General features: G+C 41.1%; 1 protein-coding gene across 9 annotated transcripts in view; it reads right to left on the reverse strand.

The window, feature by feature from the left end:
• Nucleotides 1–19,593, reverse strand: part of TENM2 (teneurin transmembrane protein 2) — a 448,458-nt gene that overhangs the window by 335,348 nt on the left and 93,517 nt on the right. For 2 of the 9 annotated variants that reach the window (XM_027892717.1, XM_027892716.1), the window contains exon 1: nt 916–1,699. The exons of the other annotated variants lie outside the window; for them this stretch is intronic. In XM_027892717.1, coding sequence (XP_027748518.1) covers nt 916–961 — 46 coding nt within the window. In that variant the 5' untranslated portion in view covers nt 962–1,699. Of the gene's footprint in view, nt 1–915; nt 1,700–19,593 lie in introns of those variants that run through there. 9 annotated transcript variants of the gene reach the window in all.

Here is a 19,593-nt window from a genome sequence, read left to right on the forward strand (position 1 = left end):
AGCATGTAAAATTTTTAAAGTAATTAAAATTATTTTTGCCTTTTGGAATCCCTATAAAGCCTCCACGTATTTTCATGGAGAATAAAAGGGTACGTTTCCCAAAACCACAAACCCCTTTGGCCACGGAATTTCATATCATCAACAGACTTAAGTTCATAGGCTTTGCCTGATAAATTAGCTCCTCTCAATAACTGTTAAAACAGAAAGCCCTTTATTGTAATCCAAGTGTACTTGTGGACAGCACTTTCAGAGTTAACTCCATTTGACAACTGACATAAATCCATTATTCTAATTTGGTGATTGCTTTACTAAACACAGATGCATTTTAGGAGTTTTAGTCACGTATTTCATTTAGGATCCTACTTAATCTCAATTTACAAAACATAAACACGAAATAGGTTTTACAGTATGTCTAAAAGGGTAGAGCTATTTATCTGACGAAATGCCAGGCAAACAAACCATATTCACCTACACTTAAACTCAATGCTGGATTTTGCCTTACACAATAAATAGTAAATAATTATTTTTTTTTTAGTTTAGCTGTTGCAATCAAATTGCAGAATGCAAGTTCCCCGAGGGCTATAAGACTCAAAAGCTGCTCTTACACTGAGATTTAAGGACTGAATTTAACCCTAAGCAAAGTCCAGCTTTCACAAAAGCTGGCTCTCTGATTTATTTTGATACACAGAAATAAAAGGGGGGGGTGGGAAACAAGCGTTCAGTGCGAATGCAGCATCCTCCCAACCCCATTTCTAATTCAATTTATAGCACATACTTTACATCTTAAACAAAAGGAATCTGATACAACACCGATGCTGCCTCTTGCTGCAGTTGCTCGCCTCAGCTACAGAACGCTGGCAATCTACCGCTCCGACCGAGCACTCCATAAAACATTCGGATTCAGACACTTCTTACCTGCCTCAGTTGAAGGCTTCCTTCCCTTGTTAGCAGTATGAAGCATCCTCTAGCCTTCCCAATCCTTAGCACCGGCCTCAAATTGCACAGCTAAGTCCCTTTTTTTTTTTTTTTTTCTCTCTCTCTTTTTTTTTTTTTTTTCAGGAGAACGCTTATTCAAAGTGATTAGTTTTTGTTGTCCCTTTTAAGTCCCTCCTGCGGGAAAGAGCCGGCGAGCGATGTGACGCCACCTTTTAATCTTTTGCGAGAGTGAAAAGGCAGAAAAGGAGCGCTCGATCAAACTGAGCTTCACACATGACTAAAACTCGGCGGAGAGGCTGCGAGCTCTGGCTGAAGCACCACTAGGCGTGAGTGTAAGAACAGAGAAGAGGGGAGAGTCAATGAAATGTGACAACGTATGTGCATCAAAGACGGGGGAAAGAGGGAGAGAACAATGAGAGAGAGATCGCGACAGCAGCGAGGGGAAGAGAAAGAATGGGAATGGGAGGGGGAATGAGCGTGAAGAAAAAGAGGAGAGTTTTGAAGCGACGAATCCGCCGAATAAAGCCAAAGTGTCTGGCAGCTTCTGTTTTTATCTCAGTGAGCATGACATACTGCCTCTCTCATTTAGCAACGCGTTCTTGTCTCTCCCAGGTTTGAAAACTGAGATAATCACAGTGTGTGCCTGTTTTTGCCTGCCTGGCAGACTCGAGTGCACTATACCTGAGATCCCCCGACCATCTTCTAGAGAGGCATTGATGTGCAATTAAATTCGTATATTCATTAGGAAAGACACCGCCCACCCCCATCCCCCCCCAAAAAAAGCAGAAGCTGCTAATTTCCACATCAATATACAATATAGTTTAACTGGCAGATGGAATTCTACTTATAACTACTAACAAACTGCCACTGATAAACAAATGACTGAACAAATGTTTAATGTTAATAACTGAGTCTTCATAGCAGCAAAACATATTAGCGTTGATAAATCTGTTTTTTTTTTAAAAATGGGCATTTCAGACACTTTATTTATCATGGAATTTCTAGGTGAAGTTGCATTAAGTAGCAGGAAAAGGCAAAAACATGACCTGGAAGTAGCATTTTTAAAGGAATCCATCAGAGGTACTTTCAGATTTCCAGTATTTGTCAAAGAAATTAAAAGCTGAAACCTAAATTTAAAATTTTAAAGTTAATGATGAATTCCTACTCATTTGAGAAAGGTCTAAGTCCTCATACAAGTCCACACTAAGCCTTAATTTTCATGCAAGATATAGTGGGATGTGCATGTGGATGGTTTGGTTGGTGTTTTTTTTCTAACTACAGATATGATCTGTAACATCAGGACAGCTTCTGTAATTGACTTTTTTTTACCTTTTACCTTGTCATGGTAAAGGCAAATAGGCTTTTTGTCAACTGGCAACTGGTCAGCTGGCCCAAAGCACACATGGTACTTTGCAGAACTGCCACAAGTCCACGGTCAGACCTGGCTGTTCCCTGGAGATCTAAACAAACCTGGAAAAGAACACATATTTTCTTTGCTGCAGCACCCTATTTGGGCCTTCCCATGGATCCTACCACCTCAACTCAGGGAAAAGGAAGGACTGTGTCAGTGAGATGCTGGAAGTCTGGACCTAGACCTGAACTGCCCAGCACAATGCTGTGCCAGCTTTTGGAAGTTACACAGTTACTCTGGGCATCCGTACCTAAAGATACATAGCCAGCTTAAAAACAAAAATAATGTTTTAACAGCTGTGTATAACTCAGTATCCTCTTCTGTAAGGGTTTTCCAGTTCCAAAGACGAGTTCACAAATGATCATCAGGGTATCAGTGGTCCATTTCAACACTGAGTACTTATGAATCATTGCTATACCACAGAACTTTCCAGAACTGATGATCTTCTATAAATGCTAGCCTCCACAATCTCACCAGAAACCATCATATTAAGCTCTGGACAGATGGAATCCAGTTTTCATATTTGTATAGCAAGACCTGCAAAACAAATCTTTAAGTTTGCAAACTGACCCATACCCTGCACTTATTGATAAATTTGTGATTGCTTCAGTGTTCCACCTCTTATTTTCTGTCTCCTGGGGAGTGGCAGTACACTGACATAAATACAGATCCATTCAAATCAGATTCTCACTAACCTTGTGCCATCTTCAACATGTGAGCTTAGAGTAAAATTCAACATAAGGGGAAAAATATTAGCAAGAACAACGGGCTTTTAAACCTCTTCCTACAGCATTAGCCTGACCTAGCACTGGAGCAGTTTGTGTGATGCATCAAGTATTTCTCCTTGCTCTGCTGGTGTTTCAAAGGCCTCCTGTTTTATAGAAATAAATACCACCTGAAGATTCAGGGGGCAGGAAGATGAGAGAGAAATAGAGATCCACATGTTCAGTTATTACAGATTTTTCTGGAGTATTATTAGTAAATACTCTAAAGGAAGTGCCTACCTCCTTTTTAAAAAGCAAACAAGCAAAAAGAAATTCCAAGTTCCTGTAAGAAGCCCCTCTGCCTTAAAATTAATAACAGGAACAATTCAGGGATTCCTGTTTCCCAATAATTTTGTATTTTCTCGCCCTTAATGGTAAATTGCTTTTCTCGTGGAAGACTTGCTAAGAAGTTTCCACATCTCTGACAGTGTACTAGATTATATCCATGACAACAACTTCCAAAAAAATGCAAGCACCTATATTTGTACTTCTAGAAGTATTTTATTCATCCTCGCGGGCCTATCTACAAATTCACAATAGAACTGAGCCCCTGCATTTGCATCCAAGGTCAACAAAACACTTGAAAACATGCATGTAGTTTGTTTTTATGAAAGATGTTAAGATTGTGTGGCTAAAACTCAGAATAAGCTTGTACATGGAATAAATAAATTGTTTTCTACAAGAACTGACCTTATGTTTGAACTAAAAATGTTTGGACACTGAACTGCTTGACTCCTTACAGCTCCAGTGAGCAAAGCAAGTCATGCTCCTATGGAAGGAAGTTATTCTATAAATCAGCCACATTTCCATAAGACAGGCAAGGCTTTGACGAACATAAATGTGAAAACTCTATTTTCCTGCTGTTAAATGGCCTTCCACTTGAACTTCTTCAAGCAGTACTGCAGAAGCACACCAGCACCACACCAGAGAACATCACAAATAACACAGAAATGGACTAGCAATGCCATTTTGTGCAGAGACACAAAGAACTGATTCCCAGCCTTTTTTTTTTTTTTTTTTTTAAATACTTTCAACATTACAGAGAAAATAACTAAATCAGAGCTTTCCCTCATTCTTACCTGAGGAAGCCAAGACAAGTTGAAGTTTAATCACAGAAAACCTCTTATCCATTACTTGTCTACTCTACTAGAAATCTGGATCATTCCTCTGTTTGCTTTAGGTCTAGGAAGTGATAAGCCTGCATGCAAACACCGACCCTGTGACTCGAAACCTGTGCAGTAAAAAGCAGTTTAAGAGCATCCAACGCATTGCATTGTTTCAGTGGTGCTGGATCCCCACGGCCCACGCCCAGGAAAATGCAGTGGAGCACCACGACAGCAAATGATGGGGAAATAAAGCGGCAAATGACTCCAAAAGTGCTCACACCTATCACAGGGACTGCTGGCCAGAAACACTCTGGCTTTGGAGTTAATGAAAGCTTCTGGCTGTGCAAAAGAGCCAATGACCACTTCCTCTTAGCAACACCCTTTTTTTACATCTAGCAAAGACTTGCTTTACCAGTTACTTAATTGGGTGACACAAACACAGAACTAATTTCTCCAACCTTTTGGTTGTGTTTCTTCTGTTTCAGACCTGAAGAAAGGTTGTGTCTGAAAGGTTCTATTTTTTTTTCCAGTTACATCCATTGATTTAATAAAGCACACCACCTTTTCCCCCACAAACCCTGTTCCAATAATACCTTTGGATCTCTTACACCACAACCACTACACAAACAGAACAGCACAGTGAGGCCCTGCATCCCTCCCCACCTGCCATTCCCTAGACTCTGATCTGCTCACTGCTCACAGCAAATACAAGGAGTGGCACAAGGGCTAAGAACTGAGGCAGAGCACACAAGAAAACCCCTTGTGTCTGATATTGCCTATACTTAACTTCCCAGCATCCAATTTACAAGAAATGCACTTGGTGTGGTAAAACAAGTGTCAGGATCAGACATAATTTTACTGTGAGAGGCACAGGATAAAGACCTTGCACAAGCATAAGCTACACACAACAGCCTGGCAGGGTGAAGAAAAACTGTGATGCTATTACTGGTATGAATTATAAAACCACTTAAATGCAGCTTTTTGAGCATAACTGAATTCATGTGATAGCATCATTATAAATTAAAACTGTTTATGACCTCCATTTGGTCCAAACACTACAACCCTACTCACTGCATGCATGGCTGAACAAACTGATCTATGACTGCCTGTGTTACACAGAGAAGGGACAGCCAAGTGTTCTGCAAAGGAAACAAAAAGAAACTCCCAGCAGAAGCAGCTTGTAGTGAGTCATGCAGATTTCTTAATGGCTACTAAAAATAATCTCTGATTCTTATCATTGTCAACTCAGTAAGTGATAATAACTAATACCTAAGTTGTTATTCTGTTTACATAGTTAATTTGTAGTTTTCTCTATTTCATAAAAATAAGTGTTAGTATATTTTGAAACCAATCATTTCATGAATGAATGGAAATCAGTACTTTTGTAAATTTTGCTAAACTGCTAAAATAGGAGATAATCAGAATGTTCTTGGTTATTTGGGAACACTAATTTCAAAGGACATGTAATTCCACCCCGCCCTTCTATTTACTTGTAAAACCATAGAGGAATATGCATTAAAATGACATTTCAATATTCAGACTTCTGTGGCACCAACCCGTTTTCTGTTTAGAATTTTTACTCCAATTACAGTCACAAATGCTAAGGCCTTTTAAGACTGCCCTCGGTATTCAAACATTTCCTCAAGTATCTCTCCCAGAAGATTCACATTTTTTAAAAAACCAGCAGCAAACAGGTTACCTTCAGGAGTGCCTCAGTGGCAGCCAGTTCAAGTGAAACCCCTGTGCCTCAATTACCATTAGGTATGGACAAAATAATTCACCTCCACGATGCTGGTGTGCCTGCCCTGGGCAGAGAGCTCCTCCAGGCTGTGCAGGCACCTTCTGCTCGCCAAGACAAAGGAGGTTTCCAGGAGAGCCACCTGCAGCTCGGGAAGGGTTCTCTTCACAACCGGATAAATGAAGTCCTCTACATGAAACACAAATCTACACCGAGACAACAGAGTACATTGCTCCACTGAGTGTACAATTTATTGTAGAGCACAGGGCAACACACTTGGAAACTGAACAAACCCCGGTTTTACTGCCCAGTCCTCTGAATTAATATGCAACATTCATGCCTTAAGTGCACCCTTGAGCACTCAGTACTTCTTTGAGCCACAGCTTTGAAGATGTGTTGGTTTCCTATGCACTAACTTGACCTATATTCAGGCTGACTTCTATTGTGAGATTATTTCTGCTGTGAATTCAGTTCCAGATTCTGTATACACTGCTTTGCTACACCTCTGATACAGATGGTAAAAAGGAGATGGATGTCAACAAATTAAAAGGCCACTGCTGTCCTGCCCTAATAACCAGGGTCATCAAAACCCCTTTTTTTTTTTTTTTTTTGTGGGCTGATCTTGACACAAGCATATTGCCTGGGTAAGCTAGAAGCACAGCACCAAACCTATAAACCTCTTGAAATTGTTTGTTGTTAGGGTCCAAGGGCCTTCTACCCTTCTGGAGCTGAATTTGATCTGCGTCATGAGCCAAGGATACCTAAAACTGCAAGAGGCGACCAAAAAAAAAAAATAAAGAGGGTTGGGGTGGGGGTGTAATCAATAACTTTTTATTTTAAGAGTGAAGTTGCAAGATGAAAACAGAAAAATGGTGTTCCATCTCTAATATATGACACAGCAGAAGAAGTGAAAAACAGGAACAAAGGCCTTACTTAACACTTGCTCTTGTTTATTTGTGTCCTGATCCACAGATTTTGCACCAGAACTCCACTTCTCAGATGTATATCATGTATTTTCATATTTGAAGCACCAAGGTCTTACAGGATTAGGTCTCACCCTACTAGCAACACCTGAAAATTCATTTACTGGTTCAAATTGTTTCATGTAGTGACCAAGAGCACTAGTATACTATAACAGAACACCTTATCTCATGAAACAAAGTTGTCCAGCCCTCTCAGTTTACCAGGCCAGCTGAAAGGCCCCTGGAGAACTTGGCAGGCTTCCATTTCTGCACACATATAACAGACCCATGATGAACCTTTAGAGCAACAGCTCCCACAGCCATGGAGATAACTGGAGACCCTGCTATACCAGCAATGTCACAACAATATATAAAAACAACTGCCCGGTCCCCACGTGCTGCCTGAGTATGTGCAGAGCCTTCCTCACCACATGAGTCAGGAGGTTCTTGTATTAAACAGTTTCACGCTGCATCTATACTGTGACTCAACAAATGAGGAGATGAGAAAAAGGGTAGGGAGCTTCAACAAAATCTGGTTTACTCCCCATCTGTTGCGGTGCAGAACGCAGAGCAGAATTCCACAAGCAAGGGTTGACGTGGCACATAAAAGCACCCTGAAACCCCTTCCCTTGGCATTGCCTCGGCTCCCGTCAGACACAGCTTTGGAGGAGCCTGTGGTATGAACCAGAAAAGTCATTCCACACCACTAAGAGGACACACAGAAAAGCAAAAGAAAAAGAAAAAAAAAAAAGGTAAATGTGAAGTACTGATTGAGAACACCAAGAACTTGACATGATTGACTCTTGAGACCTTCAAGACACAGGGTTTTAAGTTAGTTGTTAAAAAGCGACAGAAACATTCCAAAAAACACATGCATATTAAAAATGCTTTAAAAAGCAAGCATGACATTACATTATGGATGATTAAAACTTAAAAATATTTAAGTGCACATTTTAGGTTTGGTTTCACGACAACTGTTTCACAGTTCTGAAACACAACCAGATCACTTTATAAATAGCAAGACGTGGCTTTTTAGGTATGTTCATTCTCTTAAAAATATTCAGAGTAAGTCATTTGCTGTATTTAAAAAGAATCACATTTTAATAACAACATTCAAGTTCCTCCCCCCCCTCCGATGTTTTTTTCTTTAGAACATACAGATTTTGATTCCATGGAAACTCAACTGAGACTGTGCCATTTCTTCCACTCAGCTGACTGGTGAGTTACTGGTGACCAGTGAGAGCACCTGTGAACTGCCTGGCTGTTATCAGAAATGTTCCTCAACTTTATGAAGCCAGAGTCATTAAAGCAGAAACTTTCTCCTCAACAGCTTCTGACAAAGTGAAAGAACAGTTAAAAAAAAAAATCTTCACTTTTACTATTTTTTCAGCCAACCAGTTTATTTCAGCCACTGTCGTTTTCAGCCCTCTCTCTCCTGTGACAATCACTCAAGAAATTAAAAGCTTGACGTATCTTTTGCAATTGCCTGACCCTTACTTAGGAAATCTGGAATAAAATGGTACAATTTCAGGAACTGAGTATCAAAAAACCCCTCTGGAATTTGCCAGGAATAGATATGAACTACACCAAAAAACATGATGGAGTCACACAGACCTCCCAGAAAGTGCTCACTTTAATGCACACCGAAAGCACAATATCTAAGAGCTACAAACCTGAAACAAACAAAACAAAACAAAACCACAGAGAGACAATTTCATAGTGTTCAAATTTTCTAATAACCTCGATTTCCCCTTTCCATGAACTTCCTCTTTTGGGTTGTTTTTTACGACTTTTTTAAATACATCTCTTCCCCCTGTGACCCAGTACCCCCAACTATGAATGGAGTATAGACTAACGGTTGATTTGTACAGGTACTTAGAAAACTGTGCTTGACAACATCAGGGAGGGGTATCTACACATTAAAAAACACCACAACCAGACCTTTTCCCCCCCTCATTTTTGTCTATGTAAACTGTGCTTACTGAACTCTATGGGAAAACATTTGGATCCCTGATGAAATACTATGAAACCATATTTATTATAGATTCTCTGCTGATTGAAGTTTCAAGGTAACCACAATAATGTAAAGCAATACCACGCTGCTGCTGGTTTTTTTTTCTTTTAGCATAAAGGATATGAGTGCAGCCATGCAATGCATAAATCATAAAGCATATTATAAGCACTCTGTTGCCCTTATCTCTATCACAGCACCTAGTTTTTGTCTCAACTCTAACAGATTTCCTGTTAACCACATTCACAAGCTATTAATTGACATCAACTAATACATGTTCGTGACAAAGAAACAAAATGTGTGAAGAAACATATAGTGCTGTGAATTTAATTTTCAAAATGCTTCTCAGTTTGATAAGAATTCGCCAAAGCCGTTCTACCATCATAAGTTATATCTGATCCAAGGCCTAAAAACACATTTTCAGGTACTCACTAGAATGGAAACATTTCTTTATGCTTATCAAGAAGTCCTTTAAGAGCAGTGAAAGGATGATATTGAAATACTTTCAATGCCTGGCAACGCTTAAAGTTCACAAGACAAAACAAACATTTACCATAAAGATAGCACGAAGAAATTGTTAGCCCAGGATAAGCCACCCAACACTAAAAATACAGATGCATTTCTCTTACTTACAGTACTCAAATGAGATCCATGGAAAATCAGCACACAGCCTTGCATTTCTGGAGGTACGTGCCACCCTCAGGCACATCTAGCTGGGATGATGACCACAAGCATTCGAGCTGCACAAACCAACGCTGGTGAGGCCCAGACTGCAGGAGATGGGAGTGGGCAAGTGGCCACACCTGTGCCCTGTCAGGTGCCCTTCCCTCAGCTGCCCCAAATGAAAGCAATCACCTCTCTCCACTACAGGGACACCAGTCAGGGCAGTCACTGCCCCTCCCCGCTCCCCAGGTGTCACCCATCAGGAATTTGCCTCCCCTCGGATCCTGCCCAGCCACCACAGCTGGGACCATTAGAACCACCACACCTACTACCATTAGAACTGTTTATTTATGATATACCTCCTTGCCCAAAGGTCTTAAAGCAGCTCATGGGATCAGGCAAGCACCCAAGTGCTCTGCTATGTCCCGCTCTGAGAAACCTTCTTGCCGAATGGAGTATGCTGAGGTGTGCTGGAGTGACAGAGGTCAGCAGAACGGCTGAGGCTGCCAAACTGCAGCTGTACCAGTCACTAACTGGGCAACACCTTCACAACTTTTGTCACGACACCCAACATTTCCTAGAACAGCAAGTAAGGAGGATGCCGATGCTCGAGCTATTCAGCTACAAACAATGCTTTGTCCCTCGGACCATTAAAGCTGAGTTTAACGCAGCTCTTTTCTGACACAGCCTCTACACCCAAAGGTGCTCAGGCCAGAGGAATGCAGAGCTGGCTCGCTCCCCACCCAGCCCCAGCTTCCATCTGCCTCAGGGAGAAAGGACAGGATAAGACAGAAATTCTGAGTTTTGCTCTGGTTGTGGGTTTTTTTCATAGAATCACAGAAGGGTTTGAGTTGGAAAGGACCTTAAAGATCACCCAGTTCCAAGCCCCCTACAGCAGGCAGGCACACCTTCCACTCGGGAAGGTGTTTTTGTTTGTTTGTTTGTTTGTTTGTTTGTGTGAGGGGTTTGGTGGGTTTTGCCTTTTTTTTTTTTTTTTCTTTTTTTCCCCTTTGAGGGGACTGTTGCTGTTATTGTGGTGGTTTTTCTTTTTACCTGGGACTCGGCCCCAGGAGCTGCCCGAGCAGGTCCTCAGGTAATCCCCCACCTGAGGCGCTCCCCGTCCCGGCCGCACTCCATCACCCTCCGGACCCCGGGAACAGCCCCCCCGTCCCCGGTGCCAGCCGCATCACGTACCTGCGGGCAGGGCAGGAGCCCCGGCACTGCCTCCATCCCGCTCCTCGCCCGGTGCGGAGCGGGAGATGCGCGGGAGCCCCTCACGGACCATCCGGAGGAGCCGCCCCCGGGGCGCTCTGGGGACGGACAGCGCACATCACACACCGCCCCGCCTCGAGCACCCACCCCGGGGGAGCAGCACTGGGGTTTTCTTTGGAAAGGCAGGGAATGAACATCTCGGGCCAGGCGAGGGGACAGAGCCCAGCCCAGCCCCTCAGGAACCCCGGTCACCGCGGGGCATCCGCACCGCGCGGGGTGCGGGACCCGCAGGACGGCGGGGAGCGCCTGCCCTGCTGAGGGAAGGAAGGTCAGAGGAGCAGGGTGTGATACAAACCAGAGCTGACAGCGTTTGAACAGAGACACAGCTCCGGCAGGAGCAGAGCAGAGAGCCCTCGGATCCCGGTTGCGGCTGCGATGCGCGGTGAATACCTGAGCAGCCCGGCCGGGCGCTCCGATCGAGGAGAGATGCCAAAGGGCCAACACTAATGGCAATCCTGTCTCGCCACAGTCATCAGCATGACAAGGCTGATGCTGTAGGTGCCTGAAGAAACAGATCTTTTATTTTCTCAGAGACTCAGGTATAGACTGTGGGCTTAGCTCATGCATAAAAACCAAAATTAGCACCACTGATAGCTACTGGTAACGTGAACAATTAATGTGTATAGTTTTCACTTTAGATTAACAATTTTAACTACAGGATTACAGTGAATTTTTAACTACACCGCAGCTGAATGAAAAAAAAAAAAAAACAAAAACCTACTTTTTACGTGAGTCTGACCTGAATGCTTTAAATGAAGTTATAATCAAATAAAACCTTATTAAAATTTAGTTGGCCCCATTAGCCACTCAATTACTATTCAGCTAGACAAAAAAAAAACATTAAAAAGCGCAGAAAAAAGAGTAGGACATTGAACAACAGAGGGAGACAGGGACATGCAGAATCAGTTCATATTCCGAAGAACAATATGCAAACATGGAAATGCTTTTGCTCTGGCTACAAAGACCTCACTCAGTATGTGACTGTTTGAGCCTTTAAGCGAATCAGCAACATGGAATCTCACCTCAGCCAGTTCCTCTATGGCCTCAAAGCACACTGAACTCGTTTCCTCAGCTGCATCTTTCATACTTTGGCATATGAATATCCCAGAACCCAAACGTGCCCTACAGTGCTCCTGGTACCCGATGAACTCCCCTCTCTGGGCCGTCAAGGGCAGGACCGTGCTCTGTACCCCTGCAAACAAACATTCCCACTGCAGTGCTCGCACCTTCCTAGGACAGGATCATTATTCCAGGTACTAAAATAATAATAATATATATATATATATTAAAAAAAACCAACAAGCAAACAGCCCTTCTTTGAAAAGGCAGAGATGAGAGCCCTGAGTGACCCTCCAGCTCGCAGTCTGTCTGCACAGGTGACAGATGCTGCCTCCTCCCCTCCCCACGCTCACCCAGGGGAAGGGAGGTTGCATCTCTTTCGGTTATTAAGTGGATAATGACTCCATATGCTGTCCTGCAGCCAAGCAACAAATAAAAATCATAATGTACAGGCCGAATAACTTCCTTGGAATCTAGACACATTACTGTGCATAATTCCCTTCTTAATGGTTATAAACAGAGCAGAGCAATACACAAAAATAACATTCCACACAGAAGCATGATTATAATCAACTATGTATGACATTTCTGTGCCATTTGGGTTAACTTTCGACAGCATTCTAACAGAGCTTGTAATTTTTCAGGTAATATCTTGCTTCAGTAATTTTATTTCAAAGTAGAAAACAACACCTAAGGTTACAACTAATAGAGTTATAGAAGCCCATCCCAAATCCAAAAAAATATTTTTTTTTTTATTTACAGTAGGGACCCTCCAAAAAACCAAACGACTAGTGCTGATAACTTGTTTCTTCTGTGATGACTAGAAAAATAGAATGTAAACAATAATATTTTTATTGTTCAGACAAGTTACACTGAACTCCTGGGAGTCAGTGTGTTAAAGCGTGCAAAACCCATGACTGAAATAGAGCCTTGGAGATCAAATCGCATCTCAGTTTGAGCTTCATTGCTGGATCTTGGGAAAGACAATTATCTTTGATGTGGTCAATTTTTTTCTGTTTATATAATGGTGGTAATGATACCTCATAGGACCCATTTAAGGGTTTAATAACTACTGTTTACACAAAATGTTCAAGTTGCTAATTATGATTATTTAGCTAAGTGTTAACCTAATACATATGTAAGGAGACAATATTAATATATTCCCAAAGACGATTATGAAACATAATTATTATTAATGCCACATGGATAAGTGCAGTTGTTCCTTAGCCAGCAAGGAATGATTTCTGTATGACATTCCAGGCACCTAACAGGAAAGGCATGGCACGTATGGAAAGTCACAATACTATAGAAAAGGAAAAAGAGGGGAAATAGCAGAGCTGTGGATAGAACAGGAAGACACTGAGAGATCTGGGGAAAGAAGTGTCATTGCCAGTTTTCTCAGTTTCACTCAGAAAACACTGGGAACAACTGCACTTGGTACAGTCCTCCTCAAAATAGAGCAAGTTTTCTTCCAGCAAATATGAATACATTAGGGAAGTGAATAATTGAGAAGGCTTTAGAAGGCTTCAGGAAAAGAAGAATCCTGTAAACACGATTGAGCAACAAGTCTTTGAAAGAATCCTTTTGTTCCCAGCACAATGCTCCCAAAATCTGCTTCTTCAGAACAGTATTCATTTAAGGAAAAAAAAGAAAAAGGAAGAGAGAGAGAAAGGGAAAGCCAAGAACCCATTTTAAGGCAAAAGCACTTCAAAATAATTTCCTTCCGATTTTTTGTACCTGTGCCTGAAGGTACATTGCCCACACTCCGTAACACTGCGAGTTCTTGGGCTTTGCTGTTTGCACGGCTTTTAACCTGCCTCAAAGAGCAGCTCCTAACAGGGCCAGCACAGATTTGTAGCCAGCAAAAAAACCTTGCATTGACTGGCCTGCCAGTGAGTGAAGGACAACACATCCTGCATGGTCTGTCCTGGTGCTCATGGGCAGCCAGAGGGTGAAAATACACATCCACCTCTTGGGTGCAATTCCAGCTGTGGGGTTCAGCTGCTGGTGGGAATGTCATGGTCTCACGTTGGGCAAAACCCCCACACCACCCCTTTCCTAGAGTTCTCAGAACAGCCCACTCTGCCTTTGGCCAGGGAGACCTCCTGCAGAGGTGGGATGAACTGCAGGGGAACCTGCAGATCGAGGCTTTGGGGAGGAGGATGAGAGGAAAGCAGCAGCCTGGCATGGGAGCATGGTAAGATGGACACTGAGTGACCCTTCACTCTTAGGGGACTGCCTGAAGCGGGATATTAGGATGAACATTCCATTGGTTAGCTTACAGGAGTGTCAGGTCAGAAAGAAGCTTCCACATACTAAGGATTTCCCCAACAAACAAAAGGGACTGCTATTAGCATTTCAAACAAAAGCACAGGTTTCATTTTATTAAGCAGTGTAGAAAAAAAACACCCTTTTAATACCTACACTTCCTTCTACAGTGGACTTTCAATGCAGCCCTGAGGCCGTAATGATTATTGTCACCTTTACTAAAGATTATTGCCAATCTGCCTCTGCCCAGGAAAGGCAAGGCTTGTGCTTCAGCTTGTCACAGTCTGTTACACCTAAGAATATCAACACTTGGAAATTATCTCCTAAAGAGTAGACACAATAGCAACAACAAAGAGGAAGAAGGAAATTCTAGTTTCTATAAAGAAGACCACTGGCTTTGGAAATCAAACCTTAACATCGACACATTTTTACTCTGAGAAAATCTGCTTCTCTGTCAGTCCTTCCTTGAAATACGCAGTCAGCTGGGTACACACCAACTTGTGTGAATGTTAAAGGCCTGAAATGCCTACAAGTTTCAAAAACAAAAAAAAGTTTCACAACTACAAGTTCCACTGAAGTCCACGGGCCTCTAGAATGTACACTAGTCTACAATGTGATCTCTAAAGTTTTCATTTTTCTTTCTTTGATATTAGCACCATTTATCTCACAGTAATCAAGTCTTTACTAGAATAAACTTGTTTCTAAACTCTCCCAAAAACCCTAAAACAGTGTCTGCAGCCTGTTATAGCACATTTGTCAAAGCAAAATGCAAAAACTAGCTTTAAAACCCCCCATAATTATAATTAACATGTATATATTTTGGCTGAAGTCAGTAGTAAGAAATACAACTTAATGTAAAGCAAACTACAATTAAACATATTCATGGGATTCAGTGTATTAAAATGAGATGACAAATCTAAGATAAAAGTGACATTTACATGAATGATTTCCACAGTCTATGTCCCTGTATGTTCTCCCTGCTTAAACACTTTCTCTCTAAGAATACCAAACTGACATGGAATCCCACAGAATCCCTTCCAGGGGAATTGAAAGTTTCCTGTTAATAACTAATGAAATACAGTGACTTATTGCAATGCTTTTATACAGTGCTCTTCCTCCCTTGAGCCTAAATCCAAACCACACCATGAATGAGCAAGGCCAGACTCCCCTGAAGAGCTGTGGTGGTGTGGGTGGCACGTTTCTCCCCAGAGGTGAAGTTCATCACATCCTCAGAACTTCCGATCTCACCCGCCTGCAAAGCTGCTGAGTATTCCCAGAGCAAAATATCTCATCTTCACACCCGCTTTATGTGTGCTCTGGGACTGACAAAAGCAAAGCACAGCAAAGCAAAACCCCATTTCTCAACCACACATAAATCAAAACCTGAAAGCAGACGAAACATATACAAACAAATTCTGAGGGAAATAATTTAAAGAGCTTTAACATCGGGCTTCCAGTGTGTGTGTCTGTCAGAAAATACAGTGAAGCAAGCAGTCAGTTCAGGTTTCACTGACTTGGAGGTAGCAGACCCATGAACTTTAATGAGGCCAGGATTTCACTCTGAATTTCCCCTGGAAAAACTGCAGTCCTATCCTTGCAGGATGGGGCAGGGCACTGTGCTGCAGGACTGAAACGGGCACAGAAAAGCACACCCAGAATGTCACCAAGGCACACAAGGCGTGTTTTGATGGAATGAGAAGCCAGCACAATGCAGAGCTATATACTGCATTGAAGGCTTTTTTGTTTTGGTCATTACTAGGACCTATTATTACAGGTTTTTATTAAAATTATACATAATTGTAATTGCTAATGTGTTATTATAACCTTCTCTATGTGAGAAGTAATGAATAGCCTAGATTAAGCAAAGAAACAAACCTGCAGGTGAATGCAGGCTTGTTCCCACTGTGATTTATTGCAGGATGTACTTATCATCCTATGGACTGCTCTAAATCAAAAAGGCAGACAAAAGAAACCACAACATTTTCCAACCAAATAGAAGTTTGAGGTTTTTTTTGTTTGAAAAGCAAAAGAGAAAGGGAACCAACGGGTTAGAAAGTACGGAGTTCTACTTTATCTATTTAAATTTTCAGAAGTAATCCCTTCAGCCTGTACCCCTTCCAGTAGTTCACAGGTAACCCAGGGCTGGGGAAGTGCAGCATAGGTGCAGCTCACTCAGCCATGTGCTGCTTTCCTTAAGTAACCCATTATACAAAAAAAAAAAATAAATATCTTGTGACAGATTGTTTTGACAGCTAAAAAAGATTTAAATTTTTTGAATGCATTTGACGGAAAGGCAAAAATGTTAGATAGATGTTAATTTAACAGATGTCTAGTTTTGCATCATCAGCCTGAAACAGGCAATTTCTAGCAAGTCTCCTTGCTGTATCACAACATGAAATCCTATGAATTCCACACGGATATGCCTTTCACAAACTTCAAATGAGCCATTCTCATTCAAAGGGAAGCAAAATTGTTGTGAGAAGATGGTACCACCTGGTTGTACTTCTGATCGAGGAAAGTAAACACATCCAGGGGTAATAAAACCGATACACGACCGTTTACAATGCAGTCTGGAATAAGGGAACATTATTTGAGGCTGTCTGTTAAAAGCATTCATTTGCATCAGAAAAATAAATAAGGGGGTCTCCTAAAACCCAAACAGATTCCTGAAAATCTAATTACTCCATGGATAAATACAAACTTAGTTGTTTGTTTGGGGTTTGTTTTTTTTTTTGTTGTTTGTTTTGTTTGTTTGTTTTAATTTTTTTTTTTTTGCATTGCTCAAATAAAAATAAATGTTGAGTATACTGTCATATTCCATACAGCCCTGTACAAAAGAGTGTAATTCTGGCTTTGTATTGGTTGTAGAAGAAAGTGGAATAACTACAGCTTAACCAAAGCTGTTGCTGCTAGCACAGTCACCTGCGGTCTTAGCAAGCTTTGGGATTCAATCATCATCACGAAACCCATTTTGGTGCTTTCCTGACTTTGATGGAGAAGTTTTACACAGTGGGAAGTTCTCCTAAAAGCGGTACCACGCAGTTGGCAATATCCATTGTGGATCTCAAAAGCAGCAAAAACTGTTCTGTGTGTTACCTATATTGAATTTGCACATAGTGTTATTGTTCCCACTTTACAGAAGAGGAAATAGAAAATAAAGAGAGTAAATTAGGTGGGAGATGGAGAATTATTTACTACTGATTTAGAAACGATCCCAACATTCAGCTGAAAAGCTTGAAACTCTGTTGCTGAAATATAATTTGTGCTTGCTAAAGCCACCCAATTTCTAAACAACGAGGATCAGGGATATTTACCTACTTAACAGGAATATTAGGAGACAAATCTAATTCATGAAAGGGTACTTAAAACCACACTCTGATTTATATGCTTGCATAAATTGCATTTACCTGTTCTAGCTGTGATCTACATACTGTGGCAAGCCATTGCATTTGGGGAACTGAATCCAGACTTCAAACCTGCAGTTTTGAAGATGGCAGGTGTGTTTCCCCAGAGACAACATTCACCTGCTTCAGGTTCCTTAGCGAGTTTATCACCTTTGGTAAGTAGACACCTGTCATTTCATGACCCTGACTGTATTATATCCCCTTTCCTGACTAAGAAATAACAAGGCAACACATAATTTCTACAAGCTGAATAATGTTAATGACAATTCACTGAATTCTGGAAGACAAAATAAAACAGTTTACTTCTAAGATTGTTATTCTTTAACATACAGAGACTTAGAAGAAGTCCATTCAGATTATTCAAAACCAATTTCCTCAAGAATCAAAACTAAAAAGTTGTGCTAAAGTTTCTTTCCCTGGTCAAGCCACGCCCCGCAGTGACTTAAAAAAGGTTTTGAAACTTATGGAAATGCTTTTACAGAGTGATTTTTTATAATGAAGAAAGGTTAAACCCACAAGGTTTACATAATCTAAATGCAGGAAATACAGTAAATAAAGAACCCAAAAGAATGGTTTTGCCTACATGTCTTAACTATGTCCCTACACTAAGCACAAAATGTATTTTTTTAAGCATATCTTTGGAATAAGAAGGAGAAGAATTAAATAAAAATGAGATTAAGTTTTCCCACAAGCAGTAAATCATCATGGGATACCAAGAATCTGCTTATGATTCATATTTACATTCTGGTCACTGTTGCTTTATATACACATCTTTGATTTTTGACCTTGCTAATTAGGCCGAGTGGAAATACCATCAAATGTTTGAGACAGATGTTAAACACCTGCGAAATCTGCCATAAATTGATGTTTACAAGCTTGATTCCATCTGCTTGACTGAATAGAAATCCTGCAAATACTGAAAAACATCACTAACGAAGGTATGTATTATTATTTTTGGTTTGACTGGTGTAACAATTCAACAGCAGTGACTATTTTCCCTTTGCTTATTATTCTGCTACATAAAATCAATACAGACCAATAAAACTGCGTATATGTAGCACACCCCATGTTGATCTTAAAAAAAAATAGTGAGTTTAAATTAAAACAACCCCCCCCAGCTCTGGACTGACACAAATTAAAAGATGACACACAGGAATGGATGCATTGAAGGAATTTCTAGAGATGCTTTGAAGAGGAGGTAAGAGCAGTGTCTCAGTGTCCCTCTTACCCAGGGGGGGCTGCTCTTGCATTTCCACTGACACGTGAATTACTTGGAAGGGGAACAGCAATAAAGCCTCATCTCCTAAAAGTAAACTAAATATGTATTTTTAAATAATTATGTGTTTATTATGTATTCTATCTACTGTGTAGCAATTCCTGACCATCTATAGCCTTAAAAACAAGCAAAAAAAAACCACCATAAGGGAGGATCATTTACCTAAACCCAGCAACACATGCTTTAACATTTTATTAATTAGAAACTGTTATTTCAGGTACAGATAATACAATAGCAAGGACAAGTGGCTGCAGAAGCAAAGTGGAGTTAGGAGAAACTCTCGAATTTGCTTCAAGTCATTTGCCTCCCTCCTCTTCAGTGTTCTCCCCTGCAACTGGAACTGGTGGCAGCAACACTTCCTAAGAGATGCTCGGCAATTCCGAGCTGCACAGCAGAGCTGAGCATTGTTACTGTAAACACCAGTTGGAATTAGAAAAGTCACAGTATATTGAAAACTGCCGTGATGCAAACTATTTGTGCAGCATTTTGAGGATGAAAAAGATGTGCTGATATGCCCCCTTAAGTTCCAAGGAACATTAACAGACCATCCGTGTGGAAATCAGGCCGTTTCCAACAATGCTCCATCCTCACAGATCTAATGCACAGAAATACCATCTCCTTCATTTTCCAGAGGCCTCTTTCGAAACTTCTTTTCTCCCCCCCCCCCATTTTTATTATGTTCCTCACACAGTCTTTATGATCTAAGCACCATTTTTCACACTT

This window comes from Empidonax traillii, unplaced genomic scaffold (assembly GCF_003031625.1).
Source record: "Empidonax traillii isolate 1590-97213 ecotype Southwest subspecies unplaced genomic scaffold, ASM303162v1 scaffold364:size1245619, whole genome shotgun sequence".
In the NCBI taxonomy this organism is placed as follows: domain Eukaryota; kingdom Metazoa; phylum Chordata; class Aves; order Passeriformes; family Tyrannidae; genus Empidonax; species Empidonax traillii.